The sequence below is a fragment of the Podarcis muralis genome, chromosome 7, assembly GCF_964188315.1.
Source record: "Podarcis muralis chromosome 7, rPodMur119.hap1.1, whole genome shotgun sequence".
NCBI classification, from domain to species: domain Eukaryota; kingdom Metazoa; phylum Chordata; class Lepidosauria; order Squamata; family Lacertidae; genus Podarcis; species Podarcis muralis.
In genome coordinates, this window is record NC_135661.1 from 13,518,282 (window position 1) to 13,542,223 (window position 23,942).

The 23,942-nt window shown below is 45.2% G+C and overlaps 1 protein-coding gene across 1 annotated transcript in view; it reads left to right on the forward strand.

The window, feature by feature from the left end:
* TACR1 (tachykinin receptor 1) overlaps nucleotides 1–23,942 on the forward strand; it is a 53,459-nt gene that overhangs the window by 26,894 nt on the left and 2,623 nt on the right. Inside the window, exons 3-4 of the mRNA XM_028741105.2 lie at nucleotides 19,980–20,130; nucleotides 22,475–22,671. Of these exons, the coding sequence (XP_028596938.2) occupies nucleotides 19,980–20,130; nucleotides 22,475–22,671 (348 nt within the window). The remainder of the gene's footprint in view (nucleotides 1–19,979; nucleotides 20,131–22,474; nucleotides 22,672–23,942) is intronic.

A 23,942-nucleotide genomic window follows, 5' to 3' on the forward strand; every position in this document is an offset into this window, starting at 1 on the left:
TCCAGCACCTTCTTGCTGCCTCCTTGCCTCTTAATACTCCCTAGGTGAATTCCACTGGTCCCCAGGGGGCAGCACTGTCCACCTAGGGAACCAGTGGGTTTAGAGTGTTGGACTATGACCTGGAAGACCAGGGTTCAAATTCAGCCATGAAGCTTGCTGGGTGACCTTGAGGCTGTCACTGTCTGTTGGGTATCTGAGGATAAAATAAATAATAACATTATGATTATTAGTTTGATGTTTTATTATGTTAAGAGTGGCTGGGGAAACCCAGCCAGATGGGCAGGTTGTTGTTGTTTGTTTGTTTGTTTGTTTGTTTGTTTGTTTGTTTGTTATTAAACAGGAAAAGAGAGAGCCATTTATACGATCTTGAGCTTCTCAGTGGTAAGACGCAATGGAATGAATGTATGTATGAATAAATGAATACTATTAAAAATAAATTCAGATGCCCCATTAAATCAACATAAGATCATGCTTGGGATCCCTGGCTACTTCTCAGAGGACCTGCCCCACCATCCATAACTTGTGGCGCACTGGTTTGGATGCCCAAACAACTCTGCTTTTGCCTTGGAGACAAGTGCCCGCCCCCAGAAATGGAGACATTACCAGTTTTCATTACCAGAAGGTCATTTGTTTTGACATCATATTTTCATTCAGCTCAGAGAAATTGGCTCGTTTCCTCGGCAGCCAATTTATTACCGTCATGATCCATCTTTCTGTGCTTAGCAAACATTGTTCCCATAACCAATCTGATTATCTGCCTTAGTTGAAGCATTTTAGTGAGTCCGCAGCTTGCATTTTAGATGTTGGTTTTTATAACTGGATTTCAGATGTCACTGTGGATATTGCAAGGCTTTCCAGCATTCTATTTCCTGCCTCTCTGATTTGCTGGAGTGAAATATGAGGCATATAAATCAACTGGTCGGTGGGGACAGGGAATGTCGGGAGATGGTTGTTAAATGTGAAGCCTGCTGCTCTCATTCAGGGGCCCCTTCTCTGTTGTCTTCACGGAGCCCCTCGCCCCCATTTACAAGAGCTTCCCATGCATTATAATGGCGAGAACTGCTTGGGATGTACAAGCTGCCGCGTCCCAATACTGAAGGCTAGTTTAACAGCTGATCTATGTGTGCTCCCAGAAGCATGCAGAGGTCTGGACTGAAGCCATGTACTCTTCTTTTGCAGGCTGAGCTTTATAATGTGATCTTTATTAGGGGTAGGTGAAACCTGTCTCATTATTCAAGTTACAGATAGGTAGCCGTGTTGGTCTGTCATAGTCAAAACAAAAAAAATTCCTTCCAGTAGCACCTTAAAGACCAACTAAGTTAGTTCTTGGTATGAGCTTTCGTGTGCTCATTTTGTTTCGTTTCGTTTTGGTATCTGAAGAAGTGTGCATGCACACGAAAGCTCATACCAAGAACTAACTTAGTTGGTCTTTAAGGTGCTACTGGAAGGAATTTTTTTTGTTTTGACTATGGCAGACCAACACGGCTACCTATCTGTAACTGGAACTATGGAAGGCACCACATTGAGCCGCATGAAATGGAAGTCCATGGTATCTGAAGAAGTGTGCATGCACACGAAAGCTCATACCAAGAACTAACTTAGTTGGTCTTTAAGGTGCTACTGGAAGGATTTTTTTTTTTTTGTTTTCATTATTCAAGCTTCATCTTGCCATCTACGGGCACTGCATGTTCAGGACACACAGCCACAGGAGTAGTTATGTGCCTTATGTTAAGTGAATCCAGGTAAGTTTGCATGGGGGTCAGACGAGATGACCCTTTGGTTCCCTTCCAACTTTACAATTCTAAGTTTCTAACCTGTAAGGCACCACAATGGTAGCATTGGAAGCAATAATCATTCTTCTTCTTCTTCTTCTTCTTCTTCTTCTTCTTCTTCTTCTTCTTCTTCTTCTTCTTCTTGTGATTCACTGTGAGGAAAGACAACCTAATGTGTTCCCTGGAAATTGTTCCTTGGGTCAAGTGTTCATATAACGAGTTGATTATGTCCATTGATTCCTATGGGAAATTTTCTAATACATTTCCGACCACTAAATTTTGACTCCCAAAAGCAAAACAAACAAACAAACAAACAAACAAACAAACAGGAAAACCCAGGAAAACCCTCTTTGATTTGTCCAAATACTCCCCTCCCCTCCCTCCTTTCCTCAGCTAACCAGGAAATGGTCTCTGCATTTCTGAATTTATGGTGCATTTAACAAGGTTTGGGTACTAATTCCTTGTGTTCAGATTAAGTGAATTTTCACATAGCAAATGTTCATAAAGCAGGACTTGAGTGAGGTAGTTGTTTCTTCTTAGATTTATACCCTGCCCATTCCCCCAAAGGAGTCCTCCTTTGCCAACTTCCTGGTTAGACTGCTGCAATGTGTTATACACTAGGCTGCCTTTGGAGACAGTTTGGCAGCTGCAGATTATTCCCAGTGCAGCACCCAGCCCACTAACTGGGACTAAGCATTTTGATCCAATGCTTATGTGACTTTCACTGGCTCAGGGTCCATTTCCAGGTCCAGCTCAAGGTGAGGATGGGGGAGAAAGTAGTTCAGTTTGCACACCTTCTGAACCACTATGCAGGCTGAAACAGAGCTATCCTGTGAAATTTGTACTTCTTAAATTTTTATGACGTAGTTATCCAACCAGAAATGCATCTTTAAAAACATATATTGGGGGGAAGTTCACATTTTAGTGTAAATAACATACAGAGATATAATAAATTTGAAGAAATGGCTTATAAAACTGTTTTAGAGGGGAAGATGCACATAAAAATGAGTATATTAAGAGAAATATATTATTGCTGCAGTATTGCTGTTGGGAGTACCTTTTAGGGATCTAGGCAGAAAAGTGTGAGTCATGTACTCAGGTTCCCATTGTGAGTTTTGGAGACTGGCTGTTCTGTGCAAAGCACTCCTCTGTTGTACAACATATCCTTTCCTCAGGTTCCCTCTTCTGAGCTCTAAGTGTGCAGGACACAAAGCCAAAGAGATAGAGCCCCGTCATCTGAAACTGTGTACAAACCATACCTTTAAAGCACATTCAGAACACATCCTTTCCCTCAAAGAATCCTAGGAATTGTAAGTTGTTAAGGGTGCTGAGAGTCATTAGAAAAACCACCACCCTATTCCCCTCACAGAGCTACAATTCCCAGAGTGGTTTAATAATATGTTTTTCCATGGAACTCTGGGAATTGTAGCTCAGTACAACTCCCAGGATTCTTTGGGTGAATCCATGGCTGTTAAAGTGGCATGAGAGCACTTCCAATGTAGGAGGCAGATGCTGGATGGTTGCTGGTCCAGAGATAAGTCAACTCACTGAACTCACTGTTCAGTCCCAAAACAGCATCCTTTCAGCAGGGGCCGTTCCAGGCCAGGGGCTGGAGGCAGGGGATAGTGCCAAAGAGACATGATCAAGTTCCAAAGAAAGACAGCTCAGGCTCTCAGGGCCTGGGGCACATGCATTGCAGGGGATTGGACTAGATGGCTCTTGGGACCCATTCGAGCTGTACAGTTGTATCACTCTACGTAGTGAGAACCGGGAACAAGGTCAACAGCAGGAGTGTGTCCGTTATCAACTAAATATATGGCATGTAGGAGAAACAGCTATAACCCAGGAGGGCACCTCTTGCAAGTCAGCTCTTCAGGAGATGTTTGTTGCCCTGCTATGCAGGCTCCCAGATCTCAGCAGAAATCACATTTGTGTTAACCATCAGCTCTGATTGTAGTGAGTGTCTACACTTATTTATTTCATTTATACCCCACCATCTTTCTCCTAAGGAGCTCAAAGTGGTGCACAGGGTTCTCGCCTTCCTTATTCAATCCCCAGAACATCCCTGTAAGGTAGGTTAGACTAAGAGGCAGTGATTTGCCTAAGGTCACCCACCCAGGGAACTTCATGGCCAAGTGGGGATTCGAACCCTGATCTCTCCCAGGTCCTAATCTATCTGCTACACTGGCTCTCATAAACAGCACAGCAGCAGTAGAGGTCTGGGAGCCCAGGAACAGAGCTGAGCTCAAAGTATGAGGTGGGTCCCAATTCAAGGCAACAGTCAGGGAAAGGAGGCAGGTGTAGACAGGGTCCATGCATTGACAATTGTGGGAATGTTCAGGGATGCAGGAGAGGACATATTGTTTGATTATAGCCTTTCCAACTTGTGTTAACACGTTCACAATTTAGCAGAGTAACATTCCCCCTTTTTAAAACTCACAGCGGATGCGTTTGCTCAGGCTCGCTAAAGCCTCTATAATAACTGTTCTGGTATTTTCCCCTTGTTCCCTCATAAAAGATAAGACACGGCACAGTCTTCTATAAAAGTATAAAAAGAGTTTACTCACTCACATTCTGTTCACAATCAGATCCCAGAAGGCAGACTTAGTTTCCAGGTGTATGCTACTTTTCTAAGCTATCTCATAAGGAGACAGTCCCTTTGTCCTCTCTTGGCTGGAGAGCATCTTTGGCTAAGCAGATGTTGCTTCTTTGATGAAAGTAGTCACAGAGAGAGAGATGGCTGTCTTGGCCTGTGCTTTTGTCGTTACCTGCACAGGTGAGGCCACGCCCACCTCTAGTCACATGCAGAGGAAGTCTGTCCCAGCCCAGAAGGAAACAGGAAGTTTACCTGCTGGCTGGACAAACATTCCTCCCCATGTGTAAACATGTTCACTCTAGGAATGTTGTACTTGACTGCTCTTGTGTTTCACATCTCACAGCAATATGTTGTTTAGCTTGAAGGGCAGGTTCTGAGGCCCTGGATTTCTAGAGCCAGGTGCCTGGAGACTGGCCCTTGGGGTCAGCTGATTGAATGCTGAGGCTGACAGATATGGCAGGATCCAGACCAGGCATCCTCTCGGGCTTGTAGGTGAACAGAGCAGTGGGGTTGCAGGAGGCAAGGTGTGGGAGTCTGTCTGCTGGAAATCCTGGTTTGAGAGACACCCTCTCCCTCCCACAATTCGACTGCAGAGAGAGAGAGAGAGATGCCGTCACAACAAACAGGTTCCATTCAGGCAAGAAGTATGCATTGAGATAGAGCTTGGCACTTATTTCATAGAAACATGATCAAGAACTTGTAGGATTTTGATTGCGGGATCATTTCAGGCAAAGGCGGCTCTGAAAGGAAGGCTGGTTTTAAAAAGAAGAAAAATCTACATCTCATTTGAATCACATTTGGGGTTTTTTAAAAAAAACTCTGCTTGTTTAGCATGGCAGCCAAGAAGAATAGAAATAGGAAGGTACTTTGAAGTACCTGAAGACAAGTGTTCAGGGCTATTCAAGCTCATTTCATGATGAGCTTGAATCATGACATGGGTATGAAACACTTCTTCACAGATGAGATTCAGCCCATGCTACAAGCTGTATGTCTGAACCTACATGTGTGTCTTGGAACTCAAAGACTAGATGACCCTACAATTCTATGCTTCTGTCTGTACTTCTACACACACTTCTGAGAGGTTGGGATCTTTTTGCTGGAGTTAGTGTGTGTGTCTGTTATGAATACGTGTTTGCCCTTAACCTTATGCCCCAAGAAGTTCATGCACAAGAGGAAACGAGAGAGGCTGGTTTATTACATGAAATGAAAGTGACAGAGTATGTGGATGGTGCTTTTGTTTGAGAGATGATAATAAAAATTTGCTGATAACACAAGATTAGTATGCTGATCTTTGCATTAAGTGTTAAGAAGTCAGAATATTTACCTATCCCTTCCAGAACACATTTATGATCAAGACTTGTACCAGAGCTAAAATAGTTTAACAACTGGGGGGATATTATATATCATGCCTACTTTGCTGATATGATGATGTGCAGAAATAAGCCCCATGGAGGTCTAGACTGGCACACCATTGCATCCATTCCTCCTGTGCTCTCTATAAAATATTATTTGCACAAACACAAATAAGTACAGTGGTACCTTGCAAGACGAATGCCTCGCAAGATGGAAAACTCGCAAGACGAAAGGGTTTTTGGTTTTTTGAGCTGCTTCGCAAGACGATTTCCCCTATGGGCTTGCTTCGCAAGACGGAAACGTCTTGCAAGTTTGTTTCCTTTTTCTTAAAACCGTTAATACAGTTGCGACTTGACTTCGAGGAGCAACTCATAGCACGCGGTGTGGTAGCCTTTTTTGAGTTTTTTGAAGACTTTGGTGATTTTTGAAGCTTTTCCAAAACTTTTCCGAAACCGTGCTTCGCAAGACGAAAAAATCTCAAGACGAAAAAACTCACGGAACGAATTAATTTCGTCTTGCGAGGCACCACTGTATGAAATTTGGTGTAACTTTTGGAAGTGACATAGGATCAGAAAACTCTTGGCTTCACAGTTTCCTATCATGTCATCATAACTCCTGTACAGTGGTACCTCGGGTTAAAAACTTAATTTGTTCCAGAGGTCTGTTCTTAACCTGAAACTGTTCTTAACCTGAGGTACCACTTTAGCTAATGGGGCCTCCCGCTGCTGCTGCGCAATTTCTGTTCTCATCCTGAAGAAAAGTTCTTAACCTGAGGTACTATTTCTGGGTTAGCGGAATCTGTAACCAGAAGCGTCTGTAAGCAGAAGTGTCAGTAACCTGAGGTACCACTGTATAAGAAAACCTTCTATTGAAGTGAATTGGCACAGTTATTTACTCAACTCAAAGGGGATTTTGTCTCAACATGCATAGATCTAGTCCATTCCTCATGCCACATACATCACTCACTTCAGGAAATTCTCTCATCGCTTGCTGATTCTGAGTTGGATGTGTGACCAGACTGCAGTTAAAGTCCTGTATCTGAAAGCAATGTCAAATGATTTGAAATTTCCATCTGTGGTCCTTGATTTTAGATGCAGGTCACCAGGAAGGCCAGTGCAGTGTAGGAGCCCTTCAGACAGACACAGATGAGGACATTCTGGGGTTGAAATTCATGACATGCCCCCAGCTGTGACCTGCACATACTCATTACTTCCTCAGTTTGATCGGAGGACAGGATGAAGAACATCTCTGCCATGTGGAGGAGGCTGAAGTCATTGCAGTGCCCTTTCATTACATATTTATGAATGCAAAGCATGATCTGTTCGTTGATGTGACGATGAAGGCCTCCAGCTTGATAACAGGCATTAGATTCGCACTCTGCCTCCAAGCAGAGACTGAGGCTAATAACTTGCTGAAATCTAAAAAACCCATTGGTTTAATTAAGGTATCACATTCTCTCACGCAGAAAGCAGAAAGCTGGCTGCACTGGATGCCATGTCAATAAGGTGGTCAATGAAAGCATAAAACTTGTTGATTTAGAGCACAGCAACCCGTCCCTGGAAATTGATATGTTTCCTTTTGGCAATCTCCATTCTCCCCCAAGGGAGTGTATTAGAATCAGGAGCGGAGGTGGAATCAAGTACAAAAAATGAATTATGTAGGTTAGAATTTGAATAAAGGTGTGTTTTTTTTAATCCTCCTTGACTTCAGTAGCTTTTTACTGTTGCTTAGATGAGAGTCCAGGTCTTGCTTTTCTGAGACCCCAAGTAGCATTCTTCACTCCTCTGTGTCCTCCTTTATTTTTGCCTGTGCTGATAATTGATACTGTGCTAGGGAAGCCTCTGACATGGACTGGCTGAGCTGGTATGACAGTCTGGAGCGCTTGTTTCCAGGGAACAAAGCTGTCAGAATGCTTGTAGTCAGATTTGTGTGAGGGAAGGGAAAGTTGTCTGACTGGCTAAGAGCCAAACTTTACATGGGTCCTTGAGAAAGAAAGGCTTGCAACATGCCAAGGACAGGTAAGATGTCTTGGGCAGTAGGGTCCCAGAATCAAGGTGGCTGAAAGAATTTCAGATACAGATTGGAGGGGGGAGGGGGGGAGGCTGCAGAAATGATACATTACTCCAAGAACTGACAGCTCTAAGTTACACAATACAAGGTAGCATTCATATTCACTCTGTAGCATCTTCCATGGTCATATTTTACTAGCTTTTAGCTGCTGCTTCTCTTTGGATACATCTACATTATGGAATAGTAGAGTTGGAAGGGACCCAAAAGGGTCTTTTATTCGCTGCAATGCATTCTGAATAGCAAACCCTTCCCTTTAATCCAATGTTTCTCAAACTTGGGTAGCCAGCTGTTGTTGGACATCAACTCCCATCATCCCTGACCACTGGTCCTGCTAACTAGGGATGATGGGAGTTGTAGTCCAACAACAGCTGGCTACCCAAGTTTGTTGAGCTTTTTAACACCAAAATTGTTGACTTTTTTAGGATTGAAGTTATGCAGCTTTTTAACAAATTATACACCAGGAAATAAATTGCCACAGGGGCTGGATTAAATCGACAAGTGGGCCGGATTAGGCCCCCAGGCTGGACTTTGGACATGCCTGGTCTATAAATGGGAACTGAAATGCTTATGGATGTACCTTGAAGACCAGCTGACCAGGAGGAGGAAATCCGATCAGTTCAGTGACTGCCCTGGCACTTGGAGGCAGGACGTAAGGTAGGCAGAATACAGACCTTCTTGGCTTCCACCTGGAATGCCAGAGTTGCCCCCTTAACCACAGCTGGAAAGGCTTTGCAAGCAGAAGTTCCCAGGTTCCAGCATCTCCAAGAGAGACAGCCTGAAATCCCGGTGAGCTGCTGCAAGTTTGGGTAGACCGTGCTGAGCTCGATGGGCCAGTGGTCTGACTCTGTATAAGGCAGCTTCCTGGGTTCCACAGCTGAGTTATTGTGGCTGCTAAATTTTCGTCTCAGTGCAGATCCTTGCCAGCCGGAGCAGGTCATGGTTTCTGTGAAACCCATCAGGATCTCTCCTGCCTTCCTTCCAGGCTCTGTGGACAAAGCAAACTTCCAAGCCTGGAGGCCTTTTCTTTGTATTTAAACCTTTCCATGCCATCTGTGAGAACCTGTGTGGTGTAGTTCCTGTGCTTTCTAGGACTGGGAAATCTGCTTTGTGGACATTAAAATGAGAACTGTCATGCTTAATTAGTGCAATTCATTTTCAATCAACAAAACAGGTATCTGAAATTAATGGTAGCAGATTTTATTTTATTGTCTACCATTACTTATAAAAACTGCAAGATGGCAAGAAGCTGTCTCTCTCCCCCTCTGAAGAAAAACAAGTATTATCTTTTGTTAGATTTGTCGTCATCTTAGCAGAGGGCAAGCTTTGCTCTCATCTTCCAAGGTGACAGCAAATCTAGAAAAACAATTTTTCCTCCCTTCAGACTATTTTACACATATGCAAATTCAATAATTCATACAATCAAGAGACCACTATTTCTTTAATTGGATGACAGCCATAATTTTTGAAATGTTCTGAGTAAAGCAGGGTTTATTCATGCAGTCATTTTTTAATGGAACAAGGTGTTATATTTCCAATAAAATAGAACAAGTTACACAAAGCGCCGTGTTCGCACGTCACAGTGTGGGGCATGAGCAAATTGTGCCTGCTTCACTGTGAGCATCCAGTGATGCACAGGGTGGGAGTATGAAGGCTGCATTCAGAAGCCAGCTGATTCAGAGTGGGGGATCTGCAGCCTTGGAGGATCCCATGCCTTGTCCATCCACTTAAAGGTAAAGGTACCCCTGCCCGTACAGGCCAGTCTTGACAGACTCTGGGGTTGTGCGCCCATCTCACTCAAGAGGCCGGGGGCCAGCGCTGTCCGGAGACACTTCCGGGTCACGTGGCCAGCGTGACAAGATGCATCTGGCGAGCCAGCGCAGCACACGGAACGCCGTTTACCTTCCCGCTGGTAAGCGGTCCCTATTTATCTATTTGCACCCAGGGGTGCTTTCGAACTGCTAGGTTGGCAGGCGCTGGGGCCGAGCAGCGGGAGCACACCCCGCCGCGGGGATTCGAACCGCCGACCTTTCGATCAGCAAGCCCTAGGCGCTGAGGCTTTTACCCACAGCGCCACCCGCGTCCCATGTCCATCCACTTAGCCTACCTTATATTTTGGAAAGTTGTTCATCTGTTCGCTTTGCATTCGGACTCCTCTTGAGATATTGTTCCATGCCACCCCACTCTCCAAGCAGAGACAGAATCCAGCTGTTTCAGGCACTTACGTATTTTTTGCTCTATAAGACTCACTTTTTCCCTCCTAAAAAGGAAGGGGAAATGTGTGTGGGTCTTATGGTGCGAATGCCGGCTGCGCAGCTATCCCAGAAGCCAGAACAGCAAGAGGGATTGCTGCTTTCGCTGCGCAGCGATCCCTCTTGCTGTTCCGGCTTCTGGGATTCAGAATATTTTTTGTTTTGTTTTCCTCCTCCAAAAACTAGGTGCGTCTTATGGTCTGGTGCGTCTTATAGAGCGAAAAATACGGTACTCACGTTCAGTTTCCTTGGACTGAAGGTCAGCGGAGACTGCGGTGTCTTTAGGATGTATGATTTCATTCACAAATATCTATAACCTGAGCATCAGGTGGAGGGACTCACAGCATTAACACCCCAAAAGATGTTGCTTCTCCATTAGTCGCAGCTTTGGATCCAGCACAGAGCAAGCAGGTATCTGTTTCTCCATCCTCTAGCCTGCTTCCAGCTTGGCCCCCACATGCTATGCATGCCATTGGCCATTGTTCTCCTAGTTAGCAGCTAGGTGGTGCAGGATGGAGGAAAGGCCCACCCATTAGCCTGGAGGGCCCCATCACTTAGTTGTAGCTCTTGGGTGCTGATGAGGGCATATAAGTGGCCAGTTAAGGTAATTGTCTTACTAGAAAACTTAGCTGACTAGCTCAGCAACCTCCTCTGTTAGATTCTAACCCTCCCTGGGTGAAGGACTCCAAGAATTGGAAGGATTGGGCATCATCCAGACCCCAGAAACCCACATCATTGTAAGTATCTTTTGCATGATGGTTCCTGAGAACAAGGAACTGGTTTTATGCCTGTGTTTGGATACAATTGGATCCCATTTTGAATTGCGATGGTGGACTGAACATTTCAAAATGGCACTGATTTGTTTTGTTTTGTATCTTAGAATAACTGAGCAATGTTGGGTATGAGGCTGTGGCTATTTGTAAATAAAGGGACTCTTACTCCCCTCTAAAGAAATATTCCTAATAAATATTGCAAAAATGCCACGAGGATAACCAACAGCAGCAAAAGAACAAATGTCTTCCCTCCCCCCCCCCCATCCCTTCTAACCAGTGCTACTTTCATGACCTCCTTCCAAAGTCCCCTCCAACTCCCAGCCCTGTCATTCAGCATCATATCAGCTAAGGAAGATTCTGGGGGCATGGAGTCCGAAGCCTCTGGCTTTTTCAACGAGGGTGAGTTTGGCATCCAGCCTGTTGTTTCCATTGTGATAGCCAGACACTTCTGTGTCTAAACTTTAACCTCTAAAACAATATACGCCAACCCACCAAACAACCCAAAGGGGAAGGGGGGTGTTATGACAGCACAATCATGTAACAATGCAGATAGAAAAGCTCTCATTATCGTATGCATTCATTTATTCTTTTTTTATTATTTCCATCCTGCTTTTCTACAAATGCTTGCAAAACAGCATAGCAATATATTAAAAGAAGCAGGAAAGAAAACCCACTGAAAAACTACCAGTTGTCAAACAAAGCAGTGCTAAAATAGCACAAAAGCAATAAAATGTCAAACCCAGTTGCAAGTCGGGTGGTGAGTGCCACTGGCTATGTAGTCAAAACAGAGCCACCATGAAACAAGATGGTGGTATTGGCATGGTCAGAGCAGGTGCAGATTTTGGTAATATGATGTCCTGAGGCAGGACAACTTTTGGCACTCCTCCTAAATATTTCTTCTTTTCACAATATTTATTTATTTATTTATTGTTATTATTTTGAGCTCCCTCGGCTTGGCACCTGTGCGGGGGAACTGCCCACATTCTGCTAAATCCAGCACTGGCAAGAGGAACCCTGAAGTCTGCAAAAGTACAAATAAACACCTACAAAGAGTGTGTATGGGGGGGGGAGGGACACAGCCCAATGAAGGTAAAGCATGTTCAGCCGCTTATACGGAAAACCCATGGTGCTGGTGGAATAGATAACCTGGAGGAGGGCATGGCTGGCTGGCTGGCATTCTACTAGAAGGTGGGGATATACAGAAACGTTTTGTTCCAAGGTTGCATTTGGATACATTATGCATCTTTTATGAAAATGCAGTATAGTACACATGCAATCAATTTCCCTTCTCAAAAACTGGACAACTTTAAAAGAAGATAGGACAGATTCATAGAAGATAAGTGTGGTGGGTTTTCTTCAATTAACCACACCAATTGTGATGTTCCAGTCAGCTTTATATTGTCAAAGCAACAGTCGCTGGGGAAGCACCCAAAGCAGAGTCGCCAGGCCTATAAATCCCGCAGGCTTACATACCATCCAACATTTCTCTGATGAAAACAGGGACTTCCTATTCTACAACATTAAGCTTCTTGCGTGTTTGATCTCACCACACACATAAGACATCATATATGCATCTGTTGCCTTGAGCCAATTACAACCTCTGTTCATCTTCCTTGCCTTGTCACCAGCTTCTTCCCTCTCTCCATCTCAGAAGATGTTGCTGCTGCCGACTCTCTCCCTGCTTCCACTGGTCCTGCAATTCATGTGCCCTGTGTACAGGTCCAATCCTTAAGATGAACAGCTTCTTGGGCACAGGGGACCTTCGACTCATCACCACCACTGTGGTTGGTTTTGCTGTGTTGCCAAGTCTATGTCTTATGCAGGATTGCAAACCCTAGCATGTGTAGCCAGTCCTACAGCTCCTAGGCTTTCCTAGCAATCTCCATTAAAAGAGCTAACCACCCACTCATTTTGCCCTTGTACTGCACACAGAATGTGGGTTTCTGGACACCATACTCCTGTTGATGCAGTCTAGAATTGCATTAGTGTTTTTTTGCTGCTGCATCACACTGTGGACTCGTGTTAAGCTTGTGGTCTACTAAGACCCCCTAGATCCTTTCACCAGGCAAGCCTGGTGTCCCCCATCCTTTATTTGTGCATCTGGTTCTTCCTGCCTAACCTTACATTTGTCCCCACGGAAATTCATTTTGTTAGCTTGCATCCAGTTCTCTGATCTGTTACGGTCATCTTGAATCCTGATTCTATTTACTGAGCTATCAGCTACCCCTCCACTTTGGTGTCACCTGCAAATTTGAGAAACATCAAGTACCAACTGAACTTCAGCCAACTGTCTTGAGCCAAAGGATTAGGGTGAATGTTTTGGTTGAAGTAGGTACTGGGTGACCTAGATGGCCTCTGCAATAAATTGTGTCTAATCACTGTGCTCCTGTGAGATCTAAAATGCTGACATAGGTTATGAAACAGAGAAGTTTGTGAAAATTTTCAAGCACAGAGACTTTAGATTAGAGCAGCATCTGTGAACTGTGTTCACCAGTCTTCCTGGTTATTATGGCCTTTGACTTCGTGATGCTTCTCCATCGCCTTGACATTTGATGAGTGACGTCTCACCAAGTAAACAAGCAAAACAAAACAGGCCACTGCCTGTATATCTAAAAGGTCAGGGCATTTGATAAAGGTGTCTGTTGAGCAGGTCTGTGGGTGAAAATGTCTCAGACAACCTCTCTTTCCCCTCCCCTAGTAGAAGAGAGGCAGAGTTGCATCCTTTTTCTCTTTAAAGGGCATTCTCTTTAAAACTCTTTTCCAACACATGCAATGAAACGCCTGTGGATGTCACTACAAATCAGCTCCATTTTGCCATCCCCTGATGATCTTGGTTATTTAGTGCCACTGCCTTTTAACATTTATCCCCCTGTTTTTCAAACTGAAGTCTAATCTGTCCCAATTTTATTAGCTGATCAAATGGTTTCAGCCTGGGAAGAGAGAGCTTCCACCGTTTGCAGCTTGCTGCAATTAAGTTGTCCTCCTCCCTTTTCATTTGCAAAATGAAAAAGAACACATCCAGACTAATCTGTAGCATGCTATTTTGTGATTGCCAAACAACTTGATTAAGTTATGCTGTGGTATTTTCCTCTCACTCTGCAGCTTTGCAGGCTTAATTGATAGCCTAAAATAATAATAAAGCATGACACAGTATCACCTTTCACCTTGGGCGGACTGAGTTACTAGGGTATAATTCAGTGGATTTTTGTTTGTGACAGTTCCTAATTTAGACCCATTTCAGGGCGGAGAACATGGTTTATTACCAGGGCCACTCATGGGGTTTTGTATGAAAGTGCAATCAGTTTTTTGTGAGGTGACTGGTTGATTGCACGGCGGCTTTTTAAGTTTTCTGTGGAGGTGAAAAGACACCCATGGCAAGCTTATTCATCACACCAGTACTTTGGCCTCAGGGATTCCTGTTTTCTAGGAAGGGATATCTCGCATTTCTGACACTTAAGGATCATCTACACTCCCATTTGTCCCGCGATTTCTAGGCATGGATCCAGGAAGTTTTTCTTTTATCCTGCCACTTTCCCTGGGAAAACCCACTGTTTAGTGTGAATAGGAACAATCATCAACCACATTTTCTGCAGATTGATGTTTGTTCCGATTCAGCTATAAAGAGCTGATTTTCCCAGGGAAAGTGGCAGGACAAAAGAAAAACCTGCCGAGAAATCTCAGAGCAATAGCAGAATAAAGGGAAGTGTGGATCAGTGGCGTAGTGTGGGCACAGCCATGGAGGCAGTTGCCTTGGACGCAAAGTTCTTAGGTATGCAAAATTTCAAAAGAAAAGGAAGTAGTAATAACAAATAACAAAAAGACGCCTGCTTCTTGGGAGAAGGGCAATGACAGGCCTAGACAGCATCTTGAGAAGTAGAGACGTCACCTTGCCAACAAAGGTCCGTATAGTTAAAGCCATGGTTTTCCCAGTAGTGATGTATGGAAGTGAGAGCTGGGCCATAAAGAAGGCTGATCGCCGAAGAATTGATGCTTTTGAATTATGGTGCTGGAGAAGACTCTTGAGAGTCCCATGGACTGCAAGAAGATCAAACGCATCCATTCTTAAGGACATCAGCCCTGAGTGCTCACTGGAAGGACAGATCGTGAAGCTGAGGCTCCAGTACTTTGGCCACCTCATGAGAAGAGAAGACTCCCTGGAGAAGACACTGATGCTGGGAAAGATGGAGGGCACAAGGAGAAGGGGGCGACAGAGGACGAGATGGTTAGATAGTGTTTTTGAGGTTACCAGCATGAGTTTGACCAAACTGCGGGAGGTAGTGGAGGACAGAGGTGCCTGGCGTGCTCTGGTCCATGGGGTCACAAAGAGTCGGACACGACTAAACGACTAAACAACAACAACAAATAAAAAATAAAAAATAGTGTGCTCTCTCCTTCACACAGAAAATCTCCCGAAGTTCATGTGGGCAAACTGAGGAGCAGATTTTGGCAATGTCCAGTTGCTAGGGAACCCTCCACTTTAGAAAGATACCCGCTGCTGACCAACCCTCTGTCCTGCTCTGCACCATGCTCACGTGGCAACGTGACTGCCACTTGGGGAGGTTGCCAAGCTATTGTCCCTTCTTCCTAGCCTATCAGCAGATGGGGCCGAGGAGCTCCACCCCACACTGCTGCCCCCTTGCCAGCTGTTGCTGCTGGTGGTGCCAGAGGCAACATGGAATAAGACAACAAGTGGGTTATCAGCCGCAGACCAATCAGAAGAGAGAGTTGGGGTAAGGGGGCAGTGCCAAGGAGAATGAGAGTCATCATCATCCTGTTACCCCCCCCCCCCAAGTATCTCTGCAAAGGGAAACTGTTCCTGGCTCTGTAGAGGAAGCTGCTGTCCCCTAACATGGGTTAGGGGTGCAATACTTGCCTTGCCCTGGATGCTGGCAACCCACACTACGCCTCTGGTGTGAATGAGCCCTTATGCTCGATAAATCCTTGTCCCTATAACTTTTCAGAATGGTTTCTTGTGGTGTTCCAGTGTGATGTAGTGGTTAGAATGTTGGACTAAGACCTGGGAAACCAGAATTCAAATCCCCACCATGAAGCTCCCTGGGTCACCTTGGGCCAATCACTTCCTCTCAGCCTAATGTCCTGGATAGGAGAAGGGGGGGGAACTGTGAGCTGTGAGCTGCTTAACCACCTTGAGCTGCTTAACGAAAAAGGTGGGATATAAATGCAATGAATGAATGAATGAATGAATGAATGAATGAATGAATGTTGCTGTAAATTAAATATTCTGCAGATTGCGGGGGGAGCGGGAGAGACGATTTGGATAATATATTTACAAAATGGTTTGCTAACTGGGCATATATTTCTATTTTGGTGACAACTTGCTATCAGAGTGTCAGCAGCTTCCTTCCTGCATGTGTTTGAATGGCTTTTAGCACCAACTATTCAAAGAGAGCCTGTCAGCCAAGATGCTTAGCAGCAGCAGCAGCAGCTGTGAGAAGTGGTCGTGGCTCATGTAACTCAGTACTTCTCTTGACCCAGGAGAGCTCCAAGGAAGACTTGGCTTCTCTTCTGCAGAAAGGTGGTTAATTGGAATTCAGCTGCCAAGAAGGAAAGCAGCAGGCGGGGGATTCCTAATAGCATCAACTCTACTCCTATGCCTATATAAATGTTTCTGTCAGGCACATATGGAAGCTCTCTAAGTGCATTAGGTTCTTAATCACAATGAAAAGCATGATCCAGACCAGGGTGAGAGGAAATGGATCCAGCCAGCAGGCCAGAGCCAGACCTTCTCCACCCTTCCCCTCTTCCTCGGTTCCTCTGCTTGCACCAGTGGTGACAGTGAAGCTTTGCAGTGACAGTGCTCAGCTGCTGGCTCGTTTTCCTTTCATCTGTGGATGGGAGCAAAGTGTTCTTTCCCCCTTTCTTCTTCAGCAAGCCATTTGCAAATTACTCACAATCAGTGATGGTTGACCTGCATATGGGTCCACTCATCTGGGCTGTTCCAAAGGTTTCAGCTCTCAGGAACTCTTGACATGGATGCTGGTGGCTGCCAGAATCTCAGTTGCCTCCAAATGGAAAAGCTTACAGAATTTGCAACTTTTGCTTTGGTATATAAATATGTGGAGCTTAGCAATAGCTGCAAGAAATGACTCATAAATTATGTGTTGCCAAAGGCTTGGGAGACCCTGAAAAATTATATGTTGTTTGGTGGGATTTTAGCTTATATACAGCAAATACTGACACACAGGACTTCCTTTCCACAATACGATGTCAAATTTGGCTTTCCTAATGGTTTTAAATACTTTAGCAACCTAATATTAAGTCTCTTCCAGATATACTGTGCTGCTTTTTTGTACTTCTATTATTTTTATTGTATTGACTTGTTTTATTTGCTTCAATAAAATCTTTTTATGAGTATATGATAAGGCATAAATTGAACATGAAAGTAAGCTAGCACTTTGCCCCTCCTTGCTCTCATTCCAATCCCAGGAGTGGAGAGAGAAGCAAACAGGACAAGCTCGTGGACACTTTCTTTCTTGCTCCTTATTTTGCATGTCTGAAGGCTGAATCTGGGTGCTGAAAATCCCATTCTGTGGCTGCGCACTGTGGAGACGTAGCTCAGATTCATTCCTGGCAGCGTCTGACATTTGATGAGTCCAAGCAATTGTCAGCTGCTGCACAGCTCAGTCCGCTCCCAACCGCATGGCTCCAGGGAGTTCCTAAGTTCAGAATAACATCCGCTGAGCGTGACTTCAGGTTGGCCCCAAAATAACTTTTGGCACACTCCAATCCCACAGGGAGCTATTGTCTGAGCTCTGAGTGATGCCACCGTTTATTTATTCTTAACTTGATGCTAGTCAGTCTCACATTACTGCGTTTGCCGTACTCAAGGGTCCCAGGTGATGAGGAAAACATGCGTTGCTGTGTATTGTTCATGAATTCCCCATCACCAGGTGAATCAGTTCAAGCCAAATTGATGCAGAGCATACTCCGGTTGCGTGGCGAGTTCCCGCCCCCCACCAGGATAAATAAAGACACGAGACACCATAGTTTAAGGTTAAATGGGCGAATTAGGCCACAACTTTATTGAATTCAGGAATGAGAGGCATTGGCTTAGGCATTGGTCCTAACAACTATCCGGCTCCAGCCCATTTGCTGGAGACACGGGGAAGGGTTAACACTATATCGGGGGAGTCTCCCGCCGAGGCACGTTGACTAGGAGCTCCCCCGGGTCACCGCTCGGGGGCGTGCCTTTGGCCCACACCTCCACAGGCTTCGGACAGGGCCACGCCCCCCGGAGTCCTTTAACAGACTACCCTTCGCTCACTGGGGAGAGGTGATGGCGTTCCTCCCCCCCCCACATCCTCTTAACCCCTTCTTACCAATGCCTACCACCACACGAGCAATTGCTCGCCGCCAATACTCTCATGCCTGAAACCAATCCCTTACCCCCTTTGCTATATCAGTCAGCCACATGTCATTTCCCGCATCTGAAAGATGCACGCCATCAAGCCAAATATCATTTCCCGCATCCGAAAGATGCACGCCATCAAGCTGGTAGAGGGCCTCGCAGTTGCCCGAGTGGTCAATGACCCACCCACCCAGGGCTGCCACTCTACGCACCACCACCCGATCCAAGGCTTTCCTAGCCCTATTCATGGCTATCGGGCACCTGCTCTCTCTCCAAACCCGGCTTTCCATCAACAAGGCCCCAAGAATGGTGATGTTTGGATAAGAGGCCTTAAGTTCCTCAAAGTCACTAAAGATATGCCACATCAAGTCGACTGCCTTTCTGTAAGCTAAATCCTTTTCGCCTAATTGGATAACTAAAGCATCTGGGGGCCCACCGCTGCCGCTCTGGCCCTAATTGCGGGCAACATTCCGGCCCAGCGCATTCCCCTCTGAGAGATCCAAGATATATTGATGTAGTTAAGGTGCGGCCCAAGACCGGAATTGATGGCGCGGACCCTGGCCCAATGCACAATGCTGTGCCCGATTATCCAGATGCACGCCCTCATAGCTCCTGCACCCTAGGGTCCCCGTTAACGGCATGGTTTCTATCCCAGTGGACAGTGCAGGGCCTATAATCCAAATGTGCACCACAAGGTCACCTGAAAGCAAAAGAAGGTAACGAAGCCAGGTCAAGTATACTGTGAACAATCACAAGGTCTTACGAATATATCCCTTAAATGCATCAGACTTCCACTGCCCCCATGTCCTTCATCCTTTCAGCTGAGAGTCCCAAATGCAGTGCTGTGGTGGCGGCCCCAATCCTAAAGGAGTTAGCCGCAAATTCAGCTGAGGATAAACCGCAGGCAGCAATCTCTCTTTGCATAATGCGCGTGGACTGATGCCGTGCAAGGCGGGAGCCATCCAAATGTATAAGGAATGGACCTGAGACGGTTGGTCTCACGTACATGAAATGTTTAGTGTCCTTTACCACTGATCGGTTTTGGAACATTGGACATGCAGGACTAAATTGGATCTGAACAAGGTCAGGTCTCTCAAACTAACCCCGGGCAGCGGATTCTGGTTAACCCTTACAAACCACTTCGCCAATGCGCATAGCGCCAAAGGCAATGGAGTATGCAGCTGAAAATAACCGGGCCTTGTCCTCGGACCAACAGATACTTCTTATTTTATTTTATTTTTATTATTTTTATTATTTTTATTTTATTTAATTATTTTGGAATTGGCATAGAATGACATAAGGGCCTTCTACCATCACTTTTAGGAGGCTGCAGCCTGCGCCAGCCCTACAACAACAACAACAATAATAATAGTAATAATAATAATAATAATTTATTATTTGTACCCTGCCCATCTGGCTGTGTTTCCCCAGCCACTCTGGGCGGCTTCCATAGAAATCAAACATACACTAAAATATCACACATTAAAAAACCTCCCTGAACAGCAGCCCTACAGTGCCCTTCACACTAAGAAGTCCACGGCAGGGTCTATGGATTAAACAACCTTACAGAAAAAGGGAGATTGCCGCCTACTGGATGTTTAAGAGTCTTTGCTGCACGACCCAGCACCCTCCAATGTACCAAGTATTGCAGAGCTTCAGCCTTGGTAGGAGGTGTGTCAAGCCTAGGATTTTCTAATTTGCCTTGAGGTGTGTCAAGCCTAGCATTTATTCATTCATTTATTTATTGTTTATTAATTTATTGTAGTATGATTCTTAAAGCTCTTCAACTCATTCCAGGTACCACTTTTGTGTGACGGTGCTAAGCTACGTCCTGCCACTCCTAGTGATAGGCTACGCCTATACCATGGTCGGTATCACACTATGGGCCAGTGAGATCCCAGGGGACACTTCGGACCGCTACCAGGAGCAGGTGTCTGCCAAGCGCAAGGTAAGTGGCTCTGAAGAATCAAAACAGAGTTTGAACAGAGCGGGAAGAAAAAGTCCAGGCTACCTCAGATGAACCAATCCCAGTCTAGGTTAGATCCCCAAATGTTGACAAGATAAGTGGATGGTGGAGCCCATGTGGTGCAATTGTAAAGTCTCACAGGAGGGCCTCACAGACCTGGGTTTAAATCCCCTCTCAGCCGTGAAACTCGCTGGGTGATCTTGGGTTCGTCAACAACTCTTAGCCAAGAGGTTGGTTCACTGACACGGATCTCAAGAAGAGGTCTAATGCTTTTCTCCACTGCCTGGTTGTTGGCATCCATCTGTCTCGAGAGACAATGGAGTGTGCCTCCAGCCTCGCTGGTGTAGTCCAATGGAAAGCAGAGCAAGACATTTGGCACCAGCTTGGCTGCAGGAGATACGGGAAGGAGGCATATAAAGCACCATCAAACTGTCTTATGGACCCCACTCTGAATTCATGCATTATTTACTCCTTAGCCTTTTCTTCTCCTGAAGATATTTTGCAAGGCACACAGGATTGCCAGAGCTCATTTGCCACAAGGGTCATTTCATTTCAGAAGTTCCAGAATGATGCCAGGCACATCTTCCGTTTGCTCTGGGCACTTCTAAACATGAGGAAGGGAGAGCCCAGGATTTGCAAGAAGTTGTGGCCCACACCTTTAGCAAGGATGATGGTCACTCTGTGGCCAAGGGCATGCCACTCCCCTGGAGACAGAGAACAGGGGCTGGCTGGCAAATCCTCTGAGGAGATTGTAACAGGAAGAGAATGGGCAAAGCTAGTTGGGAAACCAGTGCTTGGAGGTGTTGATGTTTCCAATGGAGCGGGAACAGGGAGATCCCAGAAAGGAGCACGGGTAGCCAGAATTATCCACAGTGCTTCTTGAAAAAAGGCCAGTCTAAGAAAAGGGCACGAGAAACTCAAAAGAAAATGGAGTTGGTTGGGTTAGCGTTGACCAGACCTTAAAGTCAGATCAATGTGGGCAACATTCATTCATCACAGGACACATGCTGACACAGAGATAAGGCTCTGGAAAGATCACATTCTTTGTGGGTCACCTCTGAAAGAGCAAATAGCCCCAGGACAATTACACATACTTCTGACTCTTCCCGCTGAGATTTCCCTGTAGTGCTTACCCAAAGCCCCTGCTAGGTGGTATGAATGGACCAGTCACGTCTTCGTTTTGACTGCCTCTAAATGCTGCCGTATTTTTCTCTCTATAACACGCTCCCAACCATAACACGCAGATTGTTTTTAGAGGAGGAAAACAAGAAAAAAAATATTCTAAACGAAACAGTGGATGTATGATTTTTGTGGTTCATGCTGTGGCCACAGACATGTGATCTGACGGTGAGTTTGGGGTAGCCCAATGCAAAAATCCTGAGGATCCATGTGGATCCGTGCTTTGTAACCACGTTTTTGCACCACTGCGGTCCCAGGCAACAGTGGGTGCGTGATTTTTTTGGTGCAAGCTGTAGCCATGGACATGCTATGTGATCTGATGGTGAATTTGGGGTGACCCAGTGCAAAAATCCTGAGGATCCGTGTGGATCCATGCTTTGTAACCATGTTTTAAGTGGGGAGGGAAGGAAAAGTACTCAAGGGACAAGGAACATGTGTGGGGTGTGTGGAGAAGGATGCTGCTAATAATGCAGGCGAGGGGTTTAAGGGGAGAAGGAACACGTGTGGGGTGGGTGCTGCTAATAATGCAGAAGAGGGGTATAAGAGGAGAAGGCTCTTATAAGAGGAGTGGGGAGGAGAGAGAGACAGAGAGCCTGCTTGCGAAAAACTTTGCTGCTATTTAGCGAGTGGGGAGGAGAGAGAGACAGAGAGCCTGCTTGAAAAATCTTTGCTGTTATTTAGCGCGTGGGGAGGAGAGACGGACAGAGAGCCTGCTTGCTTTAAAGGAGCCAACTGGACAGGAGCCGCTTACATGAGGAGCCGCTCTCCTCTCCCGCTTTGCTCCTTTAAAGCAAGCAGGCTCTCTCTCTCTCTCTGTCTCTCTCAAAGCCACTTACACGAGGAGCCGCTCTCCTCTCCCGCTTTGCTCCTTTAAAGCAAGCAGGCTCTCTGTCTCTCTCTCCTCCCCACTCAGCGGCTCTTCTCCCGCTTTGCTGTTTCAAAGCGAGCCACGGAGGAGGGGAAGGAAGGGGAACCATGGATCTTCTGCTCACGACTGCAGCAGATCCCCCCGCCATCCGTAGGCATTCGCTCCATAACGCGCACAGACATTTCCCCTTACTTTCTAGGAGGAAAACAAGTGAGTGTTATGGTGCGAAAAATACGGTAGATGATGCTGTGGCTGTAAGAGGCTGTCCTTCTCTGACAGGTTGTCAAGATGATGATCATTGTGGTCTGCACCTTTGCCATCTGCTGGTTGCCTTTCCACATCTACTTCCTCCTCCAGCATTTCAAGGCAGAGTGGTACCAGCAAAAGTACATCCAGCAGGTCTACTTAGCTATCTTGTGGCTGGCCATGAGCTCCACCATGTACAACCCTATTATTTACTGCTGCCTCAATGACAGGTAAGATCCATGTCCCTGTGATGTATTGCGACGGGTTCAGCTAATGCTCAGGTTTGAGTTGCAAAAGCAGATTTGTACATATCAAAACATCATCACCCCTTTTGGAGATTGGCTTTTTTGGTGTCAGTGGTGCAGAATATTGTTCATTTCTCTGTAAATAACTGTACAGGGATCAAGAGTATGCAATCCAGAATTTCATAATATTATATACTGTAATAAAACCTCAAAATGATTTGCAAAAAGAATGAAAAAATAAAATTATCAGTGAAAGCAACTAAAACATTTTAAGCAATTAAAATCAATAAGCTAAAAACAAGATTAAACCACATGTCAACATTCTACATGTCAGGTTTGTCCAAAGAAAAATGTTCTTAGCAGGTGCCCAAAAGATACAGCAAAGATGCCTGTCTGGTGTCAATAGGCAAGGAGTTCCAAAGTGTAAGTGCTGCCACACTAAAAGTTCTGTTTCTTACAAATGCAGAACTTTCTTTCTTTCCTTCCTTCCTTCCCAGCCAGGATAAATTATATCAAATAGCAGAAATGACAGAATCACTCATGAAAGTCAAGATCAATTTTCCATTTGGCCCTCTGGGGAGCTTGTGTAAACTTGTATGTTTAATTCCAGATTCATGTACCTAGGGTCACTGTTTCTACAATGTGAATGGACACATTTCTATTATTTGTATATTACTGTCATACTCAGTCATGAGTATTTTATATTCTCTTAATTTTTATTTCATCTTTTTCTCTTTTCCCTTTCTTGTCAAATTCTTCAATAAATCTTTGACATTTTAAAGAAAAAATATCAGTTATGCAAATTTTCTTAATTTATGCAGTTTATACAGAGCTCAGGGAACTCAGCTTCTTTTTTCCCCTCTTTGGTACAGTATTTGGCCCAGAAAATTTAAATGTTTCAGCGCAAAGGTTATAAAGAGGAAGAAAACGGGTGTACAAAATGGATCTGGTGTGCCTGTACCATATATAAAATCCTGGCCAGGACCCATGTCTTAAATGCCACAGGTTGGGTTCTAGCACAGCTGACCCCATTTGCAGGGGGTTGGACTAGATGGCCCTTTGAGTCGCTTCCAACTCTGCAATTCTGTGATTCATAGAATAGAATCATAGAATCATAGAGTTGGAAGAGACCACAAGGGCCATCGAGTCCAACCCCCTGCCAAGCAGGAAACACCATCAGAGCACTCCTGACATATGGTTGTCAAGCCTCTGCTTAAAGACTTCCAAAGAAGGAGACTCCACCACACTCCTTGGCA